The sequence below is a fragment of the Monodon monoceros genome, unplaced genomic scaffold, assembly GCF_005190385.1.
Source record: "Monodon monoceros isolate NGI ecotype Baffin Bay Population unplaced genomic scaffold, NGI_Narwhal_1 Super_Scaffold_12, whole genome shotgun sequence".
In the NCBI taxonomy this organism is placed as follows: Eukaryota; Metazoa; Chordata; class Mammalia; order Artiodactyla; family Monodontidae; genus Monodon; species Monodon monoceros.
This window is the reverse complement of record NW_021703768.1, coordinates 54,902,946-54,919,278: the sequence shown is the minus strand read 5'-3', so window position 1 is coordinate 54,919,278 and position 16,333 is coordinate 54,902,946. Positions and strand designations below refer to the sequence as shown.

Here is a 16,333-nt window from a genome sequence, read left to right as displayed (position 1 = left end):
ATCTCTCAAATTCTTTTTATACTTACAGTACACACCCTCCTGCCCAGAATTTAATGAGACGCTGTGTGCTAACGGGTCTTATTGCAACTGACACCCTGCCTCACACATCATTAGCCCTGCCTATCATCTCAAGTTCTAACTGATAACAACTAGAAAAGGTGTCTATTTGCCCCATAATAGTCTTGCTTGTCCTCCACCCCCCAAATATCATTCAAGCACTCATTTCTATTCATGACAAAGTTACTGCAAATGGATGACTTACGAGTGTTCCCTGGAGATGCGCCGGTGCTTCCCAGCCCACTGGGACGAGCACATGCAGGGGTAATGATGAAAGACTCCATGAAAACATCCCATTCCTACCAGGCCAAAGAAGTCATTTCTCTAACCCAGGGTGCCCTGCCATTCATCTGCACTGGAGCCATTCCTGAATACAAAGGTGTTAATGAGGACGTTGTCCTGGGGTGGGTAGTCTGTTTTCACCAGTGAGAGACGCTGAAGCAACCTTTTAATTCCCAAAGTCCCATACGATTTGCAGAATAGTTGACAGAGATCACACAAAGGGGGAAACGCCTCCAACTGGGACTTAAAAATTACTTGGACGCAATTTTTTGGAAGAGGCTGCATGTGTTCTGGGATAGTCTAGCAACGTTCAAGGCTTTATGGATCGTTCTTCAACAGAGCTGATGGAACTAATCCATCTGCCTTTGAAACTGATACACCAATTTCTTAGTAGAAGGATGTAGGTAGGGTCTATGACATAGCAAGCAGTCTTAAGTGTGCATTATCAAAACAGATGCAGATGAAGTTTTTCTTGGGTGGAATTAGGCTGAAACTGAGAAAGACGTTTAACCAGTTTACACCAGAAGCAGAAGCATTAAACTCCACCACTGATTCTACTACACCCCGTGTAGCAGAAATTCTCGAAAACTCCATGCGATAAATTCGCTTGTGGGTATGTGTCAAGCCCTGTCTGGCTTTTAGCTTCCATGTCTCCCCCCTCTCCAGAGAGCTGGCCACTGAGAAGACTGGGCACCTCCCCCGCCTTCCCTGCAAGCAGGGCCCAGCTCTCCCTCTCTCTGAGGTGGACCTCCACACGGGTCAGGAGGAAGTGAAAGATCGTAGCTCGATCCTTTGGCCGGGGGTCCTGTTCTGTTCTTGCTGGTCCTCTTTCTTCCCACCCATGTGATCAGTCTAGGAGTGGGTAGTCAATAAACGGCTCCAGCGCCACGTTCACACCTGCCCCTGTCCCCTCCCCACAGGGTACTTCTAATCTATCACTGCATCGTTTCCTACTGAGCCCAAAGGCAGCCTTTGAACACCAACACAGAGCTCCCAAATCCGTTATCGAGTGACCCAAGCAGTCACACGATATGACACCTTTTGGTCACCCTCTGGAACTCCAGTCCTGGGCCGTACCTGTTGACAGATTTCTCTGATGCGGTTTACAATCCAGGGTATCCCTGTTACATATCCTGCTTGCTGGGATTTGGAACACTTGGAATGGACCAGGCTTGCCTTACGTAGTATTTATGCTGCCACTCTTACCTGTGGATCCCGTATTTTGGATCTGTCGACAGAAGCCCTTCCCAATATCTGTATCATGAGTGGTTACCCATCCCACCCTTTATCCCATCCCTACAGGCGGGTTTTAAGTCTAGGCCCTCACCTCTCTGTCTGCCCCTTCCAGATGCAAACAACTAAGCCTAGCTATGGAACACCTTAATAAAAAGCACAACATAGTCCGCCACTGCGTGACTGATATCTGGGTCCCCACGTTTGCTCATACAGAGATAAGTTTGGTAATTTGCATGAGTTACTCATAATAAATAATAAATTCATGATGTTTTAATTAAATTCAAGACATAAATTCAGACTACAAGCAACACCTTCTACTGGTCCTGAAACTCCACTTCACTTCTAGGGCCCTCATCACTTTCTAAATGACCAGCTCACTTTTAACCATATACAGCAAAGTAGGGTTGTTTAGACTTTCCACAGTAGAGGAAAAATATATCAGTTTAAATGAAATCCACCGCTAACTCGGTCTACATTTCCCGCTTTGTTAAACGGCTAACTGAATGCCAGCCTGCTTTCACAGAAGTGTCTGGCTTGCTCGAACTTGTTGCAGTAGACCCCTAGTTTCATACTACTTGCATTATTATAAATGTTTATTTTGACAAGACATTTCTCAGCCTACCTGCTTCCAAAAAACACATTCCAAAATACTTTAAATTATATAGTAATTATAAATCCCCTACTTTGTAAGTACGAGAAAGAAAAACAAAAATGTCAGCAACGAAAATCAACGCCATAATTTATGCAGCAACCAGAAGCATCAAGTTAAGGGGGTTGGGGAGCTCTCCCAGCAACCCTCACCTGAAACCAAGACCATGTAAAAGCCACAAATATCAAAAGCTGGATAATACTGACCCATACGCGCTGCTGCCCAGCTATTTTTCCCTTAAGTCATGAGGTAACACGTTATTATGGATCTCAATTCCACGAGAAACTTATGGCACTTCAGAGGAGACTAAAAACCACCATTTTTCAGGCTCTAAAAAACGAACAGTGAGGGAATTTTAAATGTTCCGAAGGCATTACCTGGTGCAGGCTGGCGTTCATTCCATTCGGTGGAGATTAAAATTTCTGTAACTTTTATGAGGTGTTCAGTATTCTCAGAACTACAAAAAAAAAAAAAAAAAAGAGAGATCCATTAGACACCTTTTTCCCTAAACAACAAACTTATTTTCATTTCTGCATATTCAAATGAATGTGTGTGATGGAACCATGTACAAGCATTTGTAAACTGGTATCTTCAGAAGGAGCTTAATGACCCATAAACTTAGGACCACCCTCATCACCCCAAAATCCAGGTTGCTCTTCTATCACTTACCTGGCTGCTGGGAATCTGAAAAGCAGGGGGCTGAAGAGTTCAGAGAGTACTCTTGCATTCAAAAGATTTTTGCTGGACGTTTGAGAGAGCTTGAAGAAATGTTTTAGCAAATACTGCAGCGTGAGCCAGTACTGATGAGGTATGCTGGGCGACCTAATGAGCTTCTTCAACAGCTGGATGTATTCTTCAGAGCTTTGCACTTCTACAGGTTAAAAAAAGAAAGAAAGAAAGAAAGCAAAAGGAATAAGAGACTGTTTCTAGCTGTTAGTGAATAAACACCTAGAAAATTTCTGTTCTAGCTACCGAGGGATCATTTAAAACCAAGGCATCAGAAACAGCAGACAATACATTTGCTCTTCTCATTAGAAAAGGCATTATGAGAAAGTCAAAATCTCAAGTCAAATGGAAACGCAAGAAACTCTTGGTGTACAAAACCACAAGAAGTTCTCGGTGTACTGCCGTCCATGGAGCGGCTTCGAGTGTGATTGGCTAATTCGGAGGAGCATCAGATAAGTATCACAGGTTTTAACTTTGAAGGTTACGAACCACAGTTTCCTGTCCCCAAAGCACTTTAACTGAGCATTAGCTCCTAAAACGGAGAGTCCTCTTCCCTCAACTCATTTTCTAATGGCCACTGGAGGAAGGTGATGGGAACATCCCCAGTCACTGGGTCCTAGTCCGGTTCCCTGAATCCAGTGATGGCACTTGGCACGCTGAGGCATTCGCTGACGTAGTGAACCTTAAAATACTGATAAAAGGTTAACAATTAGCCATTTCAACATGTGGGCGGCCTTCCTAAGCAAACTAGAATCTGGCTCTTCTATCGGATGCCCTGGTAAGGAAGGGAATTTGTGCTGATGGGGGTGGGGGCAGACCCCTCCTAACATTTTCTAAGAAATCTCTCTTTATCTGCAGCCCTTGAGTTGACAAGTACATCCACATCTCAATACACGTTCAGGGAGGTTCTCAGAAGACACAACACACCTGGGGCTAAAGAAACCATTTCATTGTAAATGGCTACTGGAATGACAGGATTTGGTAAGTCCAGGAGATAGCGTTTGAAAGCGTCTGCTAAAACGTGCACATCGATCATTTCCAAGTCCACGGAGGCAGCATCTATGGTAGAAATATGCAAAAAATTTTTTTTCAGACATTTTATGCATTGGTTGGGCCGATTTTCTGAATGTGCGACTTCAGTGTGACACATGAAAGGAAGCAGTATGAGGACGAATGTAAGATGCTTGCGTATTTATGAGCAGTGTTTCTTGCAGTGGTTGCTCCTGGCATTTCGAATAGAACATTTTTCCCTTGTGTAGGTCTGTCCCCCACCCTGTAAGCATTTAGCATGAAGGCCCCTGCCCACGATGCCAGGAACACATTCCCAGACTTCGGGGGCAACAAAAAACAGGGCTCCTGCCGTGGGCTGAACTGTTTCCCCTACAATTCATATGCTGAAGGCCCAACTCCCAGCACCTCGGAATATGAATATATTTGGAGACAGGGCCTTTAAAGCGGTGTTTAAATTAAAATGGGGCCATTAGAGTGGGCCCTAATCAATTTGACTGGTTTTATAAGAGGAGGAAATTTGGACAAAGAGACACCGAGGGTGCACGTACAGAGAGGACAGGCCATATGAGGACACAGCAAGGAAGCGGCCATCTGTAAGCCAAGGAGAGAGAGGCCTCAGAAGAAACCAAACCTGCCTTGATCTGGGACTTCTAGCCTCCAGAAGTGTGAGAAAATAGATTTCTGTTTTTTTGGTTTTTTGTTTTTTTGCGGTACGCAGGCCTCTCACTGTTGTGGCCTCTCCCGTTGCGGAGCACAGGCTCCGGACACACAGGCTCAGCGGCCATGGTTCACGGGCCCAGCCGCTCCGCGGCATGTGGGATCTTCCCGGACCGGGGCACGAACCCGTGTCCCCTGCATCGGCAGGCGGACTCTCAACCACTGCGCCACCAGGGAAGCCCAGATTTCTGTTTTTTAAGCCACCCAGTCTGTGGAATGTTGTTATGGCAGCCACAGCAAACAAATGCAGCCCCCCACAATGTTTGCAAGTACGTTCTGGACGGTGGTTCTGCCCTGATTGAGAAGGGTTCTGTTCTAGGGATGGTGAATCACACAGTAAATACTTCCTAAAATTGCAACAAGAAAACATGACGTGCAAATCCATAGATTTCCTAAAATTGGAATTGCTCAATACTGCATATCAGAACTAATACAAATTTAACCCAATAAAGTACAGACTGATTGATTAAACAGTAAGCTATTACAGAATTTTAGCAGTCAATCTCGAGAACGGCCATAAAAATGATGTGAACATCTTTAGCATGTTTCTCCCTAGTTCTGACAGTGTATTCTGATTAAGGTATTACTAATATAACTGGTGGGCACTGAACTATCTCAGAAGAAAGGTAAGACATGAAGTCTGTCCAGTAAATCTTTCATCTGGAAAACAGGTCAGGCAATTCAACACTGGGGTAGTATGAATCACAGCCGCTCTCTGAGTACTTGGGGTAGAATGAGGCACACTGCCCGGTGGAAGGAAGGGGTGCTGTGGGCAGGAAGGACCACGGTCACTGCTGAAGGATGCACACTACTGACAGGAAAGATGACTTGAGGGAAATTATCTGGGGACTCGTGCATGTACTCAGCGGAGAACAGGGGCCCTGACGAGCAGAATGCTACATTTCTAAACAGCTTTATTAATCGTGGCATTCAAAATAAGTCGGAAAGGAGCGCTGCTGGACGTGCTGATACCACTCGGGGTAATCTGGATTTCAGGACCGTTAGAAACGTGTGAGACATTACCAAGAAGTAACCTAGGGCTTCCCTGGTGGCGGAGTGGTTGAGAGTCCGCCTGCCGATGCAGGGGACACAGATTCGAGCCCCGGTCCGGGAAGATCCCACATGCCGCAGAGCAACTAGGCCCGGGAGCCACAACTACTGAGCCTGCACGTCTGGAGCCTGTGCTCCGCCACAAGAGAAGCTGCGATAGTGAGAGGCCCGCGCACCGTGATGAAGAGTGGCCCCCGCTTGCCGCAACTGGAGAAAGCCTGCACGCAGCAACGAAGACCCAACACAGCATGCATGCATGCATGCATGCATGCATAAATAAATAAATATTAAAAATGAATATCCGGTAAAAAAAAAAAAAAAAAAAGAAGTAACCTAACTAGGAGATGGACAGGACTGGGTTGTGGCCTAGGAGAGGATGAGAGACAATCGAAGTTTACTCGCAGGTATTCAGCATGAGAAGGAGAAGTGGCATCCTGGATGCCCATGAACCAGGTATGATATTACAAAGCACTCAGGCTGAGTTAACAAAGCTTCTTGGACACATCATCAGCCAAACCTGTCCCACTAACGAGGCAGAACTTGTGAAAGACAATCGCACAACACCATAAAGCTCAGGAAAGCCCCGAGCTGGTAGCAAATGTGGATAGGTCAGTTTGAGGAAAAGAATGAAAAGGTGGAGAAGCAAGGGCTTAAATCACTTAAGTGTCCCACAAAGAACAAACCGGAGGCACATGACATCTCTAATAAGTGTGGGGAAGGGCAAGACTGGGTCTCTGCGTAAAGGGTCCATGTGGAAAGTAATGCAACCACTAGTGTGGCTGTCACACAAAACTGTGTGTGCATCTAAGTTGGAGCATTCCATAGCCACCCACTCTACAGCAAGCTGCTGCCCCTCCCCCCAAATTTGCCCCCTGTATACTTCATTTAATATCACTTTGCCCAGCCAATTCTTATTACTTAGTTTGCTCATCCTAAAACACCATTTGGCGATGAGGTATAAGCATTAAGATGAGAAAGGTTCCACACGTCCCCCTGCAGGAGTCATCTCTCTATGACACCTGACATTTCCCACTATGGTAATTGCGAGTCTCTCTCCTAGACTGACAGTCCCTCCAAGGCACGGACTGTGGCTCTCACCTGCTCTTCTCACATCCCTCAGTGCTCAGCAGAGAATGTGCTTGTTGAATGTTTGTGAGCTGCGCTACACAAAGTCCTGAGAGTGATGTTCATTCACTGAAGCCCTTCTCCAACACATGAGGTGTATTCCAAAGAGCCTTTAAAACCTTTGAATGAAATAACCTTATTTCAAGTCTTTGGATCAGCTCACCTTATGTCAAATTCCACTAGAGCCGATGTAGTATGTTCTATTTATTTATAGACAACTTCTAAAGCTCCTTGGGGTTTCTGACTTCTATTCTAGCAGTCTCCTTTTCTGCATTAAAGCTATGCTAATGTGCTCTTCCAAGAGCTAGACACATCTGTCACGTGATGACAGTGGAAGTTAGTTCAGAGAGAGCCACCCAATCTTTAGGTCTGGGTTGGGGCGTTTACACCCTCTTCTACCCTGCTTTTCTGAGTCTACTCCTGACGGGCAACCAGTCGACTCTCCAACACTTCACCCCTTCTCCCACTGGAATGGAGTCCCCGCCCCGACTGATCTCTATCTAAGTAAAGGGTTCTCAACTAGGGTCCTCAATTTCGCTGCCCCACCTCCACCCTTAGGAGACATCTCTCAACACCTGGAGACATCTCCGATTGTCACGACCGGGGGAACATCCCACCGGCATCTAGTGGGCGGAGACCAGGAGTGCTGCTGAAATCCTACAACGCACAGAACGGCCCCCTGACAACAAAGAATTATCCATCCTAAAATGTCCACAGTGCTCAGGCCGCAGAAGGCTGATTTTTAAAATTGAGGTATCTTGGGGCTTCCCTGGAGGTCCAGTGGTTAAGACTCTGTGCTTCTGGTGCAGAGGGGTGTGGGATCGATCCCTGGTCGGGAAACTAAGATCCCACATGCCGTGTGGCACAGGCAAAAAAAAAAAATCTCTACCGTTTCTTTAAAAAAAATAAAAATAAATTAAAATTGAGGTATCTTGACATAACAGCATTATATCAGTTTCAGGTGTACCACATAATGATTTGATATTTGTATATACCATTGTTAAACCATCACCACAGTAAGTCTAGTGAATATCCATCACCACACAGAGTCACACACATAGGTTTTTCTTGTAATGAGAACTTTTAAAGGAAAAGCCTAATTCAGGTTAAGAGAACCCAAAAGAGAGAGAGAAAGAGAGAAAGAAAATAATTCACACCATTAAAATGAAAAAAAAAAACAAGAAAGAAATATTTTATTTTAGGGCAATATAGTGTGGGAAAAACAAGAATAAGGGCTTTTAGAGTCAGAACCGTTTGGATGCAAGTCATGGCTTTACCATCAGCAGTTACTAATATTATATCACAAGACTGATGTGTGGATGAAATAAAATAACTCAGTAGGTGCTAATAAATGTAGGCTGTTGTCCTCCACCCACGTCTGTCCTTTTCAGACATTGGTAATTCATGGGGTTGGTTAAAAGCCATACTTTTTGCTTTTAGTGTAAGTGACTTATCTTTGAGCTTCCTCCAGGATATTACGATTTTTTTATAGACTGAAAAATCCTCAAGCTGGAGACAGTCCTGGAGGATCCTCACTCCTAAACTGAGATAATGTTTACTCTTTTTGTTTTGCCACAAAATTCACTTTTATAGCACAGAATCCAAGGGAAACCAGTTTTCTATGTGTGTTTTGATCTCAAATGCGCAAAGAAAGCTGTCTGTCAAAATATCTTGTTGAAGTGAATTTGGGTTATTTATTCCATCTTACAGGTGGTGTGAAGATTTTTTTAAAGCCCAACTGCATCATTTTGTTTTTGGTCACATTTAAAAACGTAACCGCTCTTTCACAAATAACTCCCATTTCATCAGTCTCTGAAGTCTAAACACTTCCTGTGACTTTTAACATGTTCGATTTGACCAATTTTCTGACCAAAACATGTATCTCTGTTTCAATTGGCTAGGACAGAACTTGGTGTTTCCTTAACACCCTGGTAAAGCTGTTAGAGATAAAGAAAAACAAGTCTTTTCACCTTGATTTTTCTGCCAGTCAACTTCTAATGACCTACTCTGGATGTATGTAGGAGGATGTACCCTGTGTGTGTGTAAGACTGATTTCCATGTACAAAGGAAAAATGAAAGTTAAAAAAAAAATTTTTTTTTAAGCTTCAAACATTTGGGCGGTGCATTTCAAGTAAAACTATCGACAGATAAAGATCTAATCTCCTTCTTTTTTTCCCAGAAACATCTTTTCTAGAAATTTTCATAAGCTGCCTCGTTTTGAAGCTGCCTCACACTTCAAATTTTTTCGTTTATTAAATGTCATGTGGGCATTCTTTGCATAACTGCACGCCTGAAGGTGCTTCTTCCAAAACTGGGTTTCACTCCTTTTGGTTCAAACACCCAAATTCAGTTAAAATAGTGTGAGGCAAAAAATTATTAATGAAAAGAAAAGTACTGGGAGGGAATGAAGGATCTGAGAGATTCTAGAAGTTGATGTAGAAGATGACTTGCTAGAATGCTGGCCAGGAAATTTACATTTGTACGGTTTTATTCTGTATGGCAAAGGAGGGAAGGGACAAATAATAAAGCCACCACTTGGTTAAATTAATTGACGTCGTTTAACCAATGGTGTGCTTGAGCCGACTTGTACTGGCTCACAATTCTTCCCAAGAGTTCAGTGATAACACATTGGTAGCTTGAAATTAACCACGGTGAGAAGATTTACACCACAGAAGTAGGTAAATGCTACAAACCAGGGCTTTTTTTTCCCACCCCAGAGAGTTGGTTTACCAGCACATTACAGTAGATAACAATATCATGATGTTACTTGACGTAAATATGGCATGAAAAGGCAAGCAAGCAAGGAAGGAAGACAGAAGGAAAGGGAAAAGAAAAGGAAAAAGAGAGAGAAAGGGAAAAAGGGAAAGGTCAGAAGAGACCTTTGTTAAATGACATAGACTTATAAATAATTTTTTAACTGGTCCAGATGAATTAGATGTAGCCAATGGCAGGGTCAGAGAAAGATGGTAGATAAGCAGAGGCAGAGAAATCCCAAGATGCTTCTCTCCTGTGCAGTTTCTACAGCACCCAGAGGCTCATGGCTGTGATGACAGCCAAGTACCTGCAGGCAGGCAGGCACACACACCCCAACTCAGGAGACAAACATCAGAGGTCTGCCCTCTTACCATAACAGGGCAGAGGGAAGTGTGCATATTTCTGAGCTCCCTTCAAACTGAGAATGTTGCACAGTTAAGCTCACATGTTTTGTGCTTTACCTGAAACAGAAAGGTAAGAATCGCCCTTCCCATGTGTATTTCTAGCTCTGTGACACTCACCACAATCAAGAAGCTGTCGTAATTCTGCTGGGTTGCTGGAGCTCTGTGTTCTGTATAGAGTTGAACATTCCAGACCTAGGACACAAAACAGACTGAGTATGCAAAACACAGCTCTCTGGAGAATGTGTGAGCCTGCGGCCAGAGAGACATTCCAGTTTCTATCCAGCGTCTATTCTAGATGTGTACTAAATATTCCTGGAAGTCAACTCCTACTGTTCATCTTATGGCATGTCGATAATTTTGGCAACATCACCTGGCCACTGAGGAGCAAGTTAATTCTCTTTATTAAAATAGGGAGAAGTTAACAGTTTCCATGCAATAACTACGTGTTAGTGTAGAGTCAGAAGTCAGACCAAGATTATCTCCCCACGTCAGTGCGACAAACAGCTTGTGGGTCCAGCACAGGTGGCAAGGAGTGTATTTAATGAACGTCCATGAGACAAATACAAATGCTAACACCCACGAAATCAGGCCATAACCCGTTAACCGACTCCCTCTACCAGCTGGATTACCTTTCTTTTCAATGGCTTCCACTAGCTTGATAAGAAGCGGTGGAGCAACGTCAGGAGGAGTGAACTGCTCTGCAAGGTCTGGAAGAGTCGAAGCTGCAAATAAACACAATTGCGCCGTTACGTTTCATTGGGGGTAATCCAACGCAGTAAACATCAGTGAAGATGACTAGAACACAAAGTCATGTAGTCCTACTGGGATGGCAGCAACCTCAGGCCGGAACGAGAGGGAGCCCGTACTGGGCCCTGTGTTGAGAAGGCTCCTTGCGGGCCTCCCCCCAGCTGTGCCTCTTCCCACAGTGTGATGAGTTTGGGGGGCCAAGGGGACACGCCCACTGCTTCTCTCCTAGGACACACTCAGAACACTTCTCAGAAGCTTGGAATCCCTTGCCCCAGTGGCCTCGCGGGCCTCTTCCCCAGGTCCACCCTCCCCAGGGCAGATCTCCCAGCAGGGGTGCCCCTTTGGACCTGGGGAGTGGGCGAGGGCTGTGGCGAGTGGAGATCAGGATGGAACGGAGTCTGGACATGCAAAGGTCCTGGCAGCGCAGGGCCAAGCCAGGGGTGGGCTGGGAACCAGCTCTCCCCATATCACCACACTCTCAGGCAGAACTGAGAACCCAAGAGCTCTAAATACAAATCTGGCTTGCTGGTCATTGTGAAGAAGTAACTTCCCAGGTAGGAGAATGGAACGTATCTTACTGAACTGTCTGTTAACAATCAATATATGATTTCTAACTTTAAAATATTTAGATACAGGCTTGGCCTTCCTTTTGTATTTTTGCCCCAAGCCCCACAAATGGCAGGGTGGGCTTAATATCAGATCTGAAGCCAGTACAAATGATCCCTGGCCACTTGAGACTCAAATTAAATCCCCATGGACCTGCTCTTGAAAAGCCTTTATTTGCTTACATATGTTTTGGTCAGTTAATATCTTAAGAAATGTGATGCTTTCATGAACTTGTTTCCATGCTTTTATTTACATGTTTTACCAAATGATACAAAGGAAAAAAAAAGTCTAATTGGATGACACAAATAATGCCCTTGATAACAATGATAACTGTATTTTCACTCCAAAAATATAAGAAAGTAAAGTACAAATATTTTTCTCATAATATACCAGAAGAGGGAGCTAAATATACTCATCTCAAATTTCTCAAAGTGCAAAATATAGGTAAAATGACAGCCTTCATGAAAATACCTACATGTGCAGTCTGTTTATCAGCCATCAATAAATAATTTGTAGACACTTAAGGTTCAATGCTGTGTATATACTCTCACCTAGGAATAGTTAATATAATCTAATAAGAAAGACTAAATACTGACAATTTTGTTTCAATGAGATTTTAGTGGTGTGATTTTTATTATAAGCCATATATCATGTTAAATAAGCACATTTCTAATGAAGCCCATCTTTCTAACAGTGAGTCAGAACAGAAGAACAGATTCACAAGACAAGAGTCAAGTAAGATTATGTTAAATCTGGACCTTAGAGAATTAAGTATGATTTACGTCATTTCGGAAACCCAGACCTTGTAGTAGAAGACCCTTTTAGGTGGCACTATTTCCCGAGATAGACAGTAACGTGATCTTGCCACCTAACGCTATTAGCCATTCCAAGTACCCAGGATAAAAGGAGAGAGCTAAGTTATGGAAGAAAATCCTATAGCAGCACTCTCCAGAAGCACCTTCTGTGATGATGGAAATGTTCTATTAGCTGTGCTACCCAGCAAGTGCTCCTGAGCCCTTGAAATGTAGCTATTGCAACGGAGGAAGTGAATTTTTAATTGTCGTCATTTAAAATGAGATAGCTGTATGTAGCTAGTGACCACACTATTGAAGAGCACAGTCCTACAGCCTGAGCAAGGGCGAGTTTTGTCAACAACAGATGAAAGATTCCTGAGTTGACTTCGTGCTGCAAAGACCCCACTAAAAGCTGTCCCAGAGGACATGGCATCTGGACACGGGGCTTATCAACATCTGAACGCAGGGCACACAAAATTTATCACTGAGTTTCCTGGGCCACTTTGTTCTACTGCAACAGCACTTGAACACGTTTCGCACTTCATGAAAGCAGGACAGATATGCCACTGACTTGCCAGACAGTCATGGACACAGCTGAATGGACACTTCATCTCACTGGTGCTTTCCCCACTGGCCTGTGCCTATGGATCATCTGGAGAACTTGCCAGGAAGACAGAATGCTGGGTATGACTACAAACCCCCAGAATCAGAATATCCAGGAATGGAGCTAGTCATCTGTTTTGGGTTAGTAGTAAGTTTTAGGACATGCTATATATGATAAGCAAATCCATGCGGGTGACCCCCACCCCCTGCCTGAAAAAATCCAGCAATGAGGTCGCCCAAATCTATTAAAATATGAGTATATCCGAAAAGCACTTAAAAATACAAATATCTTGGGGTGGGGGGAGGGATAAATTAGGAGGTTGGGATTAACATATACACACTACTATATATAAAATAGATAACCAACAAGGACCTACTGTACAGCACAGGGAGCTAGACTCAATATTTTGTAAAAACCTACAAGGGAAGAGAATCTGAAGAGAGTATATATGAAACTGAATCGCTGTGCTGTATACCTGAAACTAACACAATACTGTAAATCAACTATACTTTAATAAAAAATATCTTGAAAGTTTCATAGTTTTTTTTTAGTTAAAAGCACTGTAAAATAAAAAAAGGAATACTATAAAATGAAAGAGCATAGCATCTCATTCCTCTGATACATTATAAACTACTTCCCTTTGCCTTAGATTATCAGCTCACAAAAATAGCCTCCCTCATAGATGCCTTCTACACTGAGCAAAATGAAATATCATCCTATCAGCACATGTAACAGAAGGAAAACATAAAGGCAGAGATATATTGTAGAGAAATATTATTAATTGGGACTCACTGTAGCTTCTCTTCTTAGCCCTCTCAAACTTACAGATCTCAGCACAGCCAAGTGCAAAGAGCTAAAGATTAAACAGTAAATGCATGAACCCACATATCCACACGACACTCGTCCAACTAACATGCCTCGTTCTTCTTTTCCTTCCCTCATAAATTACACGGGCATTTTTTAAAATGAAAAAATGAAAAAAAAACCCTTAAAGTTGGCAACTAAAAATGGAATTACTTAATAAAGGTTTATCTCTTTCAGAATCTTATCAACACAGTCATTTCTGCAGGCAAATATGAAAGTTAAGTAATAATTAAAGATTTCACCTAATTGTGACTGAAATATGCACCCAAGAGTTGTTATATTACTGGGTTGGCAAATACTATATATAAAATTGTTTCTGCCGCTCTTATTTCTTCACTTCAGCTTGAAGGAGGGAAAAAAAAAGCCTTTCCTTAGTCCTTTCAATGTTTCTTTGGCAAAACACGGTAGTTTACTTTCCATGCAGCATATCCTGAGATGCAAAGTATCATTTGTTTCACTCATACAAGTACTACCTGAAGTTTCTAAAAAGCGTTGTGATGGCTATCAGTAATCTATAACGACATTTTTCTCAAAGTACACCCCAGAATACTTTAAAAAGAAAAAAACTAGACATATACATTAGGAAGTACAGGTACTCCTCTGTAACACATCGAGTGAATTTACCACTGAATTTTGTTAATATTGAAAAAAGCTTATTACCCCAATGTATAAAGCATCATAGCTGATCAAAGTTTTTCAATGGGAGTTTTAAAAGGTAAATTTTACAAAGAGACAAGGTTTTCTAAAATAACAATTCAAGGATTTCCTATTCTCTAGTACAATATCTATGATTCAATCCATTTCCCCTTTAAAATATTTAAACACATGGGATGTGGAAGCTTCACCCAGTAAGCTTTTAAAGTTCACATTTTCTATTTCAGGCAATAGGATCAATTAAGAGTGAAAGTCTAAAAAGCATTCTAAAGCAAAATATTAATTATTTCAATAATCCTAAAATCAACGATTCCTTTACTTTTATTAAATACACAAGGTCAATATTTACACTTCCGTTAGATCCCATTTTAAAAAATTCCAACAGGAAATGACAATTGCTAGGAAGTACCAAATTTGGCAAGTTGTTCTTTGAAAAGTCCATGATAAAGTACCACATCATACAGTTCAATAAACTAAAACATAACGGAACTAAATATATATATATATATATATAGAGAGAGAGAGAGAGAGAGAGAGAGAGAGAGAGAGAGACACACACACACACAAAATGTAGAGATCGTACATGGTGGCTATTAAACAAAACACAAATTAGCAGAGCATGATCCTCCTCAAGTTTACATGTAAATTCTCAATTGATTTCACCTTTCAGACAGATTTTTATATCTGAATGAGGAATGTTTTTTGGGTTTTGAATCCTGCTGTAGCCAGTGTACACGTCTGGAGAGCCAAGTCCAGTCTTAAAACTGGGTGAATTTTAGATTCCTCTACGACAAGCCAACACCAGTTTTTCACTTAGCTGAATCACTTTTCAGCAAAAGAAATCAGTATTACTTAAGGAGAAAGAAGATAAGAAAGAACAGCAAAAGGGTCTAAAAGCAGTGGTGAAGCCAAGACGTGTATTGTTTCAAAAAAAGAGAGGAATCGGCCTTTAACAGGAACACCAATGAAGTAGGTGTCCCAGGTTGTAGAAAGAATTTTTGATGACACATCATAAGTGCTGCATTTTCCACTAGTTCTATTTTCTCCCTTTGCCCTGGTGACAACGAGTCACACAGAAGAGAGCCTTCTCTCCCGACTTAGGCCCTTCCCAAATCACTAACATGGACAGGCCTGAACAGTCCCTGGGCACCAGTGGTGTGTGGGAGATAGTGGCATGCCTCACGTTAAATGGCGCCAACGCCACTACAAAGTGCAAGATTAAACCAGCACACAGCTACACCTTTTGGAGGCCTTCTCCATAAAAAAGGATATTTTAGAGTTAGTGCCTGGAAGGGACGAATGGAAAGTTTAAGCTGAAATTCTGGGACTCCAGAGACTGCCCACGCCAAGTATTCCATTACTGATGGAAGCAGCTTGGACGTACATGAAAAGCTGCCACTTACCTTTTAAAATGTAATACAAATACACAGAAAAGAAAGTATGTGCAAAGTGTGGATCAATATTAAATCAAGATGCTTGTCTGTTAAATTGTAGCTGAATCAAAACTTTAGTCCTGCCTAACACAGTCTCTCTCATTCTTTCAAATGAAAAATGTACATTCTGGTGGGCAAAAATCTAACAAATCCCTATACTTTTCTTAAATAAACCTTATAAGCATGTTCATACTTTATGCTTATAACGGTTAATACTCTGAAGGTTTAAACTTCTTAAGTTCTATGGGCAAAGCCATAACCAATGCTGGCTGAGATAATGCACCTGAAAACTGAAACAAAGCCCCCCCTCAAAAAACACCCCACCACCACCAATTATGAGTTCCTTAATTTTGGAACACACCTGTTTAATCAGCAGTAGAGAAATTATTAAAAACACAGGTTTAAAGCCAAAGAGACCTGGGCTTTAATCTTAGTTTTGCCACTTACTGAGTGTAATCTTGGGTATGCTAATTAACTTGAATCCCAGTTTCTTCATCTGTAAAATGGGAATAATTTTAAGTGTAACAAGGATTAAATGAATACTGTATAAACAAACACGGGTAAGCACAGTGCCTAGAATGTAGCAAGCACAAACTAATGGGTAGCTATTATTAATTGAG

General features: G+C 42.3%; 1 protein-coding gene across 4 annotated transcripts in view; it reads right to left on the bottom strand.

Moving 5' to 3' along the window:
* The window catches only part of PIK3R1 (phosphoinositide-3-kinase regulatory subunit 1), an 87,772-nt gene that overhangs the window by 17,690 nt on the left and 53,749 nt on the right, over positions 1–16,333 (bottom strand). For all 4 annotated transcript variants that reach the window (XM_029218613.1, XM_029218612.1, XM_029218615.1 and 1 more), the window contains exons 3-7: positions 10,641–10,733; positions 10,129–10,203; positions 3,878–4,009; positions 2,894–3,095; positions 2,602–2,681 (exon numbers count right to left, since the gene is read on the bottom strand). In XM_029218613.1, the coding sequence (XP_029074446.1) occupies positions 2,602–2,681; positions 2,894–3,095; positions 3,878–4,009; positions 10,129–10,203; positions 10,641–10,733 (582 nt within the window). The remainder of the gene's footprint in view (positions 1–2,601; positions 2,682–2,893; positions 3,096–3,877; positions 4,010–10,128; positions 10,204–10,640; positions 10,734–16,333) is intronic.